Source organism: Saccopteryx bilineata, chromosome 1 (assembly GCF_036850765.1).
Source record: "Saccopteryx bilineata isolate mSacBil1 chromosome 1, mSacBil1_pri_phased_curated, whole genome shotgun sequence".
In the NCBI taxonomy this organism is placed as follows: Eukaryota; Metazoa; Chordata; class Mammalia; order Chiroptera; family Emballonuridae; genus Saccopteryx; species Saccopteryx bilineata.
The window spans coordinates 305,138,606-305,150,657 of NC_089490.1; the positions used below are offsets into that span (position 1 = coordinate 305,138,606).

Below are 12,052 nucleotides of genomic sequence, written 5' to 3' on the forward strand. Positions count from 1 at the left end.
AGATATACAAAGAATTATTGTAGAAAACTATGAAAAACTTTATGCCACTAAATTCAACAACGTAGAAGAAATGGGTAAATTCCTAGAACAATACAACCTCCCTAGACTGAGTCAAGAAGAAGCAGAAAGCCTAAACAGACCTATCAGTAGAGAAGAAATAGAAAAAACCATTAAAAACCTCCCCAAAAATAAAAGTCCAGGCCCTGACGGCTATACCAGCGAATTTTATCAAACATTCAAAGAAGACTTGGTTCCTATTCTACTCAAAGTCTTCCAAAAAATTGAAGAAGAAGCAATACTTCCAAACACATTTTATGAGGCCAACATAAACCTCATACCAAAACCAGGCAAGGATGGCACAAAAAAAGAAAACTACAGACCAATATCTCTAATGAATACAGATGCTAAAATACTAAACAAAATACTAGCAAATCGAATACAACAACATATTAAAAAAATAATACATCATGATCAAGTGGGATTCATCCCAGAATCTCAAGGATGGTTCAACATACATAAAACGGTTAACGTAATACACCATATCAACAAAACAAAGAACAAAAACCACATGATCTTATCAATAGATGCAGAAAAGGCTTTCGATAAAATACAACACAATTTTATGTTTAAGACTCTCAACAAAATGGGTATAGAAGGAAAATATCTCAACATGATAAAGGCCATATATGATAAACCATCAGCTAACATCATATTAAATGGCACTAAACTGAAGGCTTTCCCCCTTAAATCAGGAACAAGACAGGGTTGTCCACTCTCTCCACTCTTATTTAATGTGGTACTAGAGGTTCTAGCCAGAGCAATCAGACAAGACAAAGAAATAAAAGGCATCCATATCGGAAAAGAAGAAGTAAAGGTATCACTTTTTGCAGATGATATGATCCTATACATCCAAAACCCCAAAGAATCCACAAAAAGACTACTAGAAACAATAAGGCAATACAGTAAGGTCGCAGGATACAAAATTAACATACAGAAGTCAATAGCCTTTCTATATGCCAACAATGAAACAATTGAGAACAAACTCAAAAGAATAATCCCCTTCATGATTGCAACAAAAAAATAAAATACTTAGGAATAAACATAACAAAGAATGTAAAGGACTTATATAATGAAAATTATAAACCATTGTTAAGGGAAATAGAAAAAGATATAATGGAGATGACGTCAGAGTAATGGCGGAGTAGGAAGCGATACCGATAAATCTCCCCCAAAACTCAACAAGATCTTCAACCAGAAACAGAAAAACCTATACTTGGAGCTTCCAGATTCTTCGCAATACACCCAAAGGTATGATTGAGTGAAAAATTGGCTAAATATATAACCAAACCCCGAAGGAAATAGGGAGTAAGAAATGCTCCGCCTTCCTCACTAACCTAAACAGGGCGGCTTTCTCTGGTAACTGTGAATATAGAAACTGAGGCGGGCAAAGGGGGTGAATAGATCCAGGCCGCCGCAGCAAAAACGGCCGAACCAGGCTGTGGCTCAGAGATCCAAGCCGAGGAAAATCTGATCCTGTGGCAACCCGGGCAATACAAGCTAACACTCGCGCCAAACCCAAACAAAGAAAGACAAGCGGAGCGGCCATTTTACCCGGTCTCCTGGTCGGTGCGCAGTTAGTGGAAGAGAGATTTCTTCCTAAGCCGTGGAAGTGGGTGCCCGTGTTGCCCCACGGAGAGGCAGGGTCAGAGGCCTTTCTGTGGGCTGAGGGCAGAGTCTCTGGGCAGCCCCAGCGCCCTGGGAAAGCCACGCACGGGAGGGAGTGAGAACTAATCCCAACGGTGGAGATTTTCCGTGCTGGAGGCTGTTTCACTCAGAGGGAACCGCGGCCGGCCTCATATCCTGGTTTGCGCGTGCAGATAAGGAGTGAGCGATTCCTCCGAGTGCCTCGGCAGTGCGCGCCCGTGTTATCGCAGAGAGGGGCAGAGTCAGGGGCCTTTGTGTGGGCCAAAGCGGAATCTCGGGCCGCCCCAGCGCCTTGCAAAAGCCGCACATGGGGACGGAGCGAGACTCAATTCCAACGCTGCAACTTTTCCCTGCGGTTGGGGGTTTCACTCAGAGCGTGAGACTGCTGGCCGGATATCCTGGTTGCAGACAGTGAGTGAGAGTTTCCTCCAAGCGCCCCCCAGAAGTGGGCGCCCGCTTGTGTTACCGGATAGAGTGGCAGAGCCAGAGGTCTTCGAGTGGGCGGAAAGCCCGCCTGATTATGCTAGCAGCTCTGACTGACTGAGCCTTACCCAGAGCCCTGTGCTGAGTGGAAATAGAGTGGGGAGTTGCCAGCAATTTGAGCCTCTTACTATCCAGGCAGAGGCAGCAGCAACCCCATACCTGGACTATCAGGCTACTAATTGAGGAAGGAAAGACTAGGAGAAAGGCTCCAGGAACACGGACTCTCTCACTGTCGGAGCCTATAAATGCTAATGAGCCCCGACTCCCAACGAGAATAAAGCACAATACATGACATTGCCATAGAGACTTATCAACTGCAAACCTCTACCTGAGCGTGCCAAAGGGGCAGAACCCGGGGTACAGAGTCACCGACCAGGAAGAGGGAAAGAAAAGAAAAAGCAAGAAGATAACCTCTCAAAATCAAGAATAATCTGCAGACTTTATAACCTATCCCATTTTATTATATTTGTTCGTTTGTTTCTCTTATCTTCATTCTTGAGACCTTTTTTTCCTCCTCCAATTTGGCCGATTAACTCTCTACCGGTCTTACTCTCTCCTCTCCTTGAACTACACTACCCATAAGTGTTACATCTCCCATTATCATTTCTCTTCTCTTCCTTTCTCTCTATGAGGGTTGCACTCCAAAACCCTTAACTCTCTCTCTCTCTCTCCTTTCTTTTTTCTTCTTTTAGTGGTTCCCTCTTTTTTTTTCTCTCTCTCTTTCTTTTCTCCCTCTATATTAGTTTCTTCCTTTCTCCTTTACATCTCCTCTCATTCAAACCTCAATAACAAACAAATTATCTTATCTGGGACTCAAACCTATGTTTGTGGCATTTTGGGGGGTTTTTACTTCACCTTTTTAACTCACTAGCAGTGCTCCCATCCCTGGTTCTCCATATTATCTAGTTCTTGTTCCACTAAATACAATAGTAAGTTTTTAATTTGTCCCCCCATTTTTCCATTTTCCTCTTATTCCTCTCATCATAACTCTTAGAAAACCAACACCTAAAAGCAAATCATTTTATTCTTGACCCAAATTTTTTCCTTATTTGCTTTTTGTGGGTCCATACGCTCTTTTTTTTTTCTTTTTTCTTTTTTTTTTTTTTCCTTTTTTTTTTTTTTTTTTTTCTTTCTCTCTTTTTTGCCCCTTTATTACTTTTCCCCAATTCAGGCCCTCCATCACAGGCATTGTTTGTTATAACTCACAGTCCACCACAAGATTTTCTCAAGAAAGAGGGGAGAGGAGAGGAGAGGAAAAAAAGAGGGGGGGAATAATTTCCTTTTTTAAAAAATTTTTATTTTATTTTATTTTTCTTTATTTCATTATTAATTTTTTTAAAAAAAACAACTCTTTTCGATTTGTTATTTTTTTATTTTTTTTTAACTTTTTATTCTTTATTAAATCTCATTAATACTATCAACAAAACCACCCTCAGATGCCATTAAGAAAGAGAAAATCGAATATCATGGATACAAAAGAAAGAGAGGTAACACAGCTAGATGAGGAAAAATCTATGGAGAAAAAATTTAATATATTGGAAACCTTGGAGCTAAATGACAGAGAATTCAAGATAGAAATCCTAAAAATCCTCCGAGATATACAAGAAAACACAGAAAGGCAATATAGGGAGATCAGAAAACAACTCCATGAACACAAAGAATATATGTCCAAGGAAATTGAAACTATAAAAACAAATCAAACAGAGATGAAAAACTCAATTCACGAGCTGAAAAATGAAGTAACAAGCTTAGCTAATAGAACAGGTCAGATAGAAGAGAGGATTAGTGAAATCGAAGACAAGCAACTTGAGGCACAACAGAGAGAAGAAGAAAGAGACTCAAAAATTAAAAAAAATGAGATAGCCCTACAAGAATTATCTGACTCCATCAAAAAGAATAACATAAGAATAATAGGTATATCAGAGGGAGAAGAGAGAGAAAATGGAATGGAGAACATACTTAAACAAATAATTGATGAGAACTTCCCAAGCCTGTGGAAAGAACTAAAGCCTCAAGTTCAAGAAGCAAACAGAACTCCAAGTTTTCTTAACCCCAACAAACCTACTCCAAGGCATATCATAATGAAATTGACACAAACCAACAGCAAAGAAAAAATTCTCAAGGCAGCCAGGGAAAAGAAAAATACAACATATAAAGGAAGGCCCATTAGATTATCATCAGATTTCTCAGCAGAAACTCTACAAGCTAGAAGAGAGTGGACCCCAATATTTAAAGTCCTGAAAGAGAGGAACTTTCAGCCACGAATACTATACCCATCAAAGCTATCCTTCAAATACGAAGGAGAAATAAAAACATTCACAGATACAGAAAAGATGAGGGAATTTATCATCAGAAAACCCCCACTCCAGGAATTACTAAAGGGGGTTCTCCAATCAGATACAAAGAACAAAAAAAAAACAGAGCCACAAGTAAAAGCTCCAAGAAGAACACAATAAAACCAAATTTAAACTGTGACAACAACAAAAAGAAAGAGGGGGAGAAGACGGAGATTAACAGTAGCAAAGGACGATGGAGTGCAAAAGTACTCACAAAATAGTTCGCTACAATGAACAGGGTAGGGACCCTTTTCATTACTTAAAGGTAACCACCATTAAAAAAACCACCACAGAAGCACATGAGATAAAAAAGATAGCAACAGAGGAAAGATGTATGGAATACAACCAAATAAAAACAAAAGATAGAAAAACGAAAGAGAAGGATCAAACAAGACACAAAACTAACAGAAAGCAAGATATAAAATGGCAATAGGGAACTCACAAGTATCAATAATTACACTAAATGTAAATGGATTAAACTCACCAATAAAAAGGCACAGAGTAGCAGAATGGATTAAAAAAGAAAATCCAACTGTATGCTGCCTACAGGAAACTCATCTAAGTAACAAGGATAAAAACAAATTCAAAGTGAAAGGCTGGAAAACAATACTCCAAGCAAATAACATCCAAAAAAAAGCAGGTGTACCAATACTCATATCGGATAATGCTGACTACAAGACAGGAAAAGTACTTAGAGACAAAAATGGCCATTTCATAATGGCTAAGGGGACACTGAATCAAGAAGACATAACAATTCTTAATATATATGCACCAAACCAAGGAGCACCAAAATATATAAGACAGCTACTTATTGATCTTAAAACAAAAACTGACAAAAATACAATCATACTTGGAGACCTCAATACACCGCTGACGGCTCTAGATCGATCATCCAAACAGAGAATCAACAAAGACATAGTGGCCTTAAACAAAACACTAGAGCACCTGGATATGATAGACATCTACAGGACATTTCATCCCAAAGTGACTGAGTATACATTTTTCTCCAGTGTACATGGATCATTCTCAAGAATTGACCATATGTTGGGCCACAAAAACAATATCAGCAAATTCAGAAAAATTGAAGTTGTACCAAGCATATTTTCTGATCATAAAGCCTTGAAACTAGAATTCAACTGCAAAAAAGAGGAAAAAAATCCCACAAAAATGTGGAAACTAAACAACATACTTTTAAAAAATGAATGGGTCAAAGAAGAAATAAGTGCAGAGATCAAAAGATATATACAGACTAATGAAAATGACAATACGACATATCAGAATCTATGGGATGCAGCAAAAGCAGTGATAAGAGGGAAGTTCATATCGCTTCAGGCATATATGAACAAACAAGAGAGAGCCCAAGTGAACCACTTAACTTCCCACCTTAAGGAACTAGAAAAAGAAGAACAAAGACAACCCAAAACCAGCTGAAGAAAGGAGATAATAAAAATCAGAGCAGAAATAAATGAATTAGAGAACAGAAAAACTATAGAAAAAATTAATAGAACAAGGAGCTGGTTCTTTGAAAAGATCAACAAAATTGACAAACCCTTGGCAAGACTTACCAAGGAAAAAAGAGAAAGAACTCATATAAACAAAATACAAAATGAAAGAGGAGAAATCACCACGGACACCGTAGATATACAAAGAATTATTGTAGAATACTATGAAAAACTTTATGCCACTAAATTCAACAACCTAGAAGAAATGGGTAAATTCCTAGAACAATACAACCTTCCTAGACTGAGTCAAGAAGAAGCAAAAAGCCTAAACAGACCTATCAGTAGAGAAGAAATAGAAAAAACCATTAAAAACCTCCCCAAAAATAAAAGTCCAGGCCCTGACGGCTATACCAGCGAATTTTATCAAACATTCAAAGAAGACTTGGTTCCTATTCTACTCAAAGTCTTCCAAAAAATTGAAGAAGAAGCAATACTTCCAAACACATTTTATGAGGCCAACATAAACCTCATACCAAAACCAGGCAAGGATGGCACAAAAAAAGAAAACTACAGACCAATATCTCTAATGAATACAGATGCTAAAATACTAAACAAAATACTAGCAAATCGAATACAACAACATATTAAAAAAATAATACATCATGATCAAGTGGGATTCATCCCAGAATCTCAAGGATGGTTCAACATACGTAAAACGGTTAATGTAATACACCATATCAACAAAACAAAGAACAAAAACCACATGATCTTATCAATAGATGCAGAAAAGGCTTTCGATAAAATACAACACAATTTTATGTTTAAGACTCTCAACAAAATGGGTATAGAAGGAAAATATCTCAACATGATAAAGGCCATATATGATAAACCATCAGCTAACATCATATTAAATGGCACTAAACTGAAGGCTTTCCCCCTTAAATCAGGAACAAGACAGGGTTGTCCACTCTCTCCACTCTTATTTAATGTGGTACTAGAGGTTCTAGCCAGAGCAATCAGACAAGACAAAGAAATAAAAGGCATCCATATCGGAAAAGAAGAAGTAAAGGTATCACTTTTTGCAGATGATATGATCCTATACATCCAAAACCCCAAAGAATCCACAAAAAGACTACTAGAAACAATAAGCCAATACAGTAAGGTCGCTGGATACAAAATTAACATACAGAAGTCAATAGCCTTTCTATATGCCAACAATGAAACAACTGAGAAGGAACTCAAAAGAATAATCCCCTTCACGATTGCAACAAAAAAAATAAAATACTTAGGAATAAACATAACAAAGAATGTAAAGGACTTATATAATGAAAACTATAAACCATTGTTAAGGGAAATCGAAAAAGATATAATGAGATGGAAGAATATACCTTGTTCTTGGCTAGGAAGAATAAATATAATCAAGATGGCTATATTACCCAAAGCAATATACAAATTCAATGCAATTCCCATCAAAATTCCAATGACATTTTTTAAAGAAATAGAGCAAAAAATCATCAGATTTATATGGAACTATAAAAAACCCCGAATAGCCAAAGCAATCCTAAAGAAAAAGAATGAAGCTGGGGGCATAACAATACCTGACTTCAAACTCTATTATAGGGCCACGACAATCAAAACAGCATGGTATTGGCAGAAAAATAGACACTCAGACCAATGGAACAGAATAGAAAGTCCAGAAATAAAACCACATATATATAGTCAAATAATTTTTGATAAAGGGGCCAACAACACACAATGGAGAAAAGAAAGCCTCTTCAATAAATGGTGCTGGGAAAACTGGAAAGCCACATGCAAAAGAATGAAACTGGACTACAGTCTCTCTCCCTGTACAAAAATTAACTCAAAATGGATCAAAGATCTAAACATAAGACCTGAAACAATTAAGTACATAGAAGAAGACATAGGTACTCAACTCATGGACCTGGGTTTTAAAGAGCATTTTATGAATTTGACTCCAATGGCAAGAGAAGTGAAGGCAAAAATTAATGAATGGGACTACATCAGACTAAGAAGTTTTTGCTCAGCAAGAGAAACTGATAACAAAATAAACAGACAGCCAACTAAATGGGAAATGATATTTTTAAACAACAGCTCAGATAAGGGCCTAATATCCAAAATATACAAAGAACTCATAAAACTCAACAACAAACAAACAAACAATCCAATAAAAAAATGGGAAGAGGATATGAATAGACACTTCTCCCAGGAAGAAATACAAATGGCCAACAGATATATGAAAAGATGCTCATCTTCTTTAGCTATTAGAGAAATGCAAATCAAAACGGCAATGAGATACCACCTCACACCTGTTCGATTAGCTGTTATTAGCAAGTCAGGTAATAGCAAATGTTGGAGAGGTTGTGGAGAAAAAGGAACCCTCATACACTGTTGGTGGGAATGTAAAGTAGTACAACCATTATGGAAGAAAGTATGGTGGTTCCTCAAAAAACTGAAAATAGAACTACCTTATGACCCAGCAATCCCTCTACTGGGTATATATCCCCAAAACTCAGAAACATTGATACGTAAAGACACATGCAGCCCCATGTTTATTGCAGCATTGTTCACAGTGGCCAGGACATGGAAACAACCAAAAAGCCCATCAATAGATGACTGGATAAAGAAGATGTGGCACATATACACTATGGAATACTACTCAGCCATAAGAAATGATGACATCGGAACATTTACAGCAAAATGGTGGGATCTTGATAACATGATACGAAGCGAAATAAGTAAATCAGAAAAAGATATAATGAAATAGAAGAATATACCTTGTTCTTGGTTAGGAAGAATAAATATAATCAAGATGGCCATATTACCCAAAGCAATATACAAATTTAATGCAATTCCCATCAAAATTCCAATGACATTTTTTAAAGAAATAGAGCAAAAAATTATCAGATTTATATGGAACTATAAAAAGCCCCGAATAGCCAAAGCAATCCTAAAGAAAAAGAATGAAGCTGGGGGCATTACAATACCTGACTTCAAACTATATTATAGGGCCATGACAATCAAAACAGCATGGTATTGGCAGAAAAATAGACACTCAGACCAATGGAACGGAATAGAAAGTCCAGAAATAAAACCACATATATATAGTCAAATGATTTTTGATAAAGGGGCCAACAACACACAATGGAGAAAAGAAAGCCTCTTCAATAAATGGTGCTGGGAAAACTGGAAAGCCACATGCAAAAGAATGAAACTGGACTACAGTTTGTCCCCCTGTACTAAAATTAACTCAAAATGCATCAAAGATCTAAACATAAGACCTGAAACAATTAAGTACATAAAAGAAGACATAGGTACTCAACTCATGGACCTGGGTTTTAAAGAGCATTTTATGAATTTGACTCCAAAGGCAAGAGAAATGAAGGCAAAAATTAATGAATGGGACTACATCAGACTAAGAAGTTTTTGCTCAGCAAGAGAAACTGATAACAAAAGAAACAGACAGCCAACTAAATGGGAAATGATATTTTCAAACAACAGCTCGGATAAGGGCTTAATATCCAAAATATACAAAGAACTCATAAAACTCAACAACAAACAAACAATCCAATAAAAAAATGGGAAGAGGATATGAACAGACACTTCTCCCAGGAAGAGATACAAATGGCCAACAGATATATGAAAAGATGCTCATCTTCTTTAGTTATTAGAGAAATGCAAATCAAAACTGCAATGAGATACCACCTCACACCTGTTAGATTAGCTATTATTAACAAAACAGGTAATAGCAAATGTTGGAGAGGCTGTGGAGAAAAAGGAACCCTCATACACAGTTGGTGGGAATGTAAAGTAGTACAACCATTATGGAAGAAAGTATGGTGGTTCCTCAAAAAACTGAAAATAGAATTACCTTATGACGCAGCAATCCCTCTACTGGGTATATACCCCCAAAACTCAGAAACATTGATACATAAAGACACATGCAGCCCCATGTTCATTGCAGCATTGTTCACAGTGGCCAGGACATGGAAACAACCAAAAAGCCCATCAATAGATGACTGGATAAAGAAGATGTGGCACATATACACTATGGAATACTACTCAGCCATAAGAAATGATGACATCGGATCATTTACAGCAAAATGGTGGGATCTTGATAACATTATATGAAGTGAAATAAGTAAATCAGAAAAAACCAGGAACTGCATTATTCCATACATAGGTGGGACATAAAAGTGAAACTAAGAGACATTGATAAGAGTGTGGTGGTTACAGGGGGAGGGGGGAAAGGGAGAGGGGGAGGGGGAGGGGCACAAAGAAAACTAGATAGAAGGTGACAGAGGACAATCTGACTTTGGGTGATGGGTATGCAACATAATTGAACGACAAGATAACCTGGACTTGTTATCTTTGAATATATGTATCCTGATTTATTGATGTCGCCCCATTAAAAAAATAAAATTATTAAAAATAAATAAATAAATAAATGTTTATCCAAAAAAAAAAAAAAAAGAACTGGTGTGCCTTTTATTTCTCTCTTTTTGGTGATCTCGGAGGCTCAGGTTCAAGATGACAGAGCTAAAGGGTGGTGGCCAGCCAGCCCTCACAAAACTCTCTGAGGGTGAGAAACAGATCTTAACTATAATAGCTTCAGCCATGGAGCTTGGCACACACATCGGTCATCACGGCTCTCCACCCTGCCTGCTGTGCGCACTCAGAGGGGGTGGGGCCCCACTGCATCTCCACCTCTGTCTGAAGTAATGGGCAGCAAGGCTTGTGCCTTCAGGGACCCTCTCTCTTCAGTGTTATGACCTGCTTGTCTGCCCACCTGTCTCCACTGGCTACGAATGCAACTGCCTACTGACTTGTCTGCCTACCAACCTGCTGCTTCCTTTGCTCCGTTATCCACCTGTCAGCCTTCTTCCTGACTATATAGTCCTGCTGATTTTCCTATTTGTTTGCCTCTCTCTTTATGCACCTGCCTCTCTGCCAGCTCCCCGGGCAAAACCTTGCCCCAGCGCCTGTGACGCTCCCGTCTATTCTCCCCGACTCACTGCCGTCATAGTCCAGGGTGGCGAACTGGGCTGTCTTGTTGCCGCAGCCGGCGCTGTTGCAAGCCCTCATGCGCAGCTCATACCACGTGGCCTCTCGCAGTTCGGTCAGAAACACCTCCCCAGAGGTGTTGGCCCGGAGGCCCTGCCAGGCCCAGGTGCCCTTGGGCCGGTACTCCAGTCCAATGGCTGTAATAGGGCAGCCGCCGTTGTTCCAGCCCTGCAGGTTAAGCCGGGCATGTGTGGAGTTGATGTGGGTGAACAGATGCTGGTCTTTGCTGAAGGAGGGCTCTGGGGGGCCAGAGGGAGAGAGAGGTCAGGGAGACTGAGGTGGAGGGAGTCATTCATCTGAGCTGGGAAGGGTGCCCCGGGGGCAGCTGGACCTGCAGTGGCTCTGGGGGCCTCAGTGGTTGGCAAAGATGGAAGTAGAGATGCCCCAGGGAACAGAGGAGGAGGAAGGGAGGGAAGAACCTGGAGACGAGGCTCTAGCAAAGGAGGGCAGAGGTGCAGGAAGAAGGAAGAGCAGTGATGACCATCTGCCACCCTCAGTAGGGAAGTGGGGCCCGTTTTTCCCACTGAGATTTGTCCGGATGCTGCAGTGATGGGAACTAGGTTGAGCCTCCCGTTAGCCTCCTGCTTCCCTGTGCCCTCCTTCCCCACCCAGCCACCTTCCACCCCTTGTCCTAGGCTTCTCTCCCCCACGCCTCTTCCCCGGGCCCGTTTCTCCTCCCACCCGTCTCCAGGCCTCACCCCGCCCATGTGTCTTGGCCTCGATGATCTCGCTGATGCGCCCGGAGCCCACACTGTTCTTGGCTGCCAGCTTCACCTTGTACCATGTGCCACATTTGAGACTGTCTAGCTTGAAGGCCCGCTCACTCGAACTGATGAACACGTCCTTCCACTCCTCGCTGTTGTCCACCGAGTACTGCAGCACAAAGCCTGCCCGGAGGTTCGCCTGGCTCAGGTGGAGCACGGTGGGCCAGGGCCACCTGACAGTGTCACGGGGGCTGGGCCCCGGGTAGGGGCAGAGTGGGGCTTTTGGTCAGTGGGAGGGGCA

The 12,052-nt window shown here is 40.0% G+C and overlaps 1 protein-coding gene across 2 annotated transcripts in view; it reads right to left on the reverse strand.

The window, feature by feature from the left end:
* DSCAML1 (DS cell adhesion molecule like 1) overlaps positions 1-12,052 on the reverse strand; it is a 400,280-nt gene that overhangs the window by 13,623 nt on the left and 374,605 nt on the right. For both annotated transcript variants that reach the window (XM_066245669.1, XM_066245662.1), the window contains 2 exons: positions 11,746-11,934; positions 10,999-11,286 (listed from right to left, as the gene is read on the reverse strand). In XM_066245669.1, the coding sequence (XP_066101766.1) occupies positions 10,999-11,286; positions 11,746-11,934 (477 nt within the window). The remainder of the gene's footprint in view (positions 1-10,998; positions 11,287-11,745; positions 11,935-12,052) is intronic.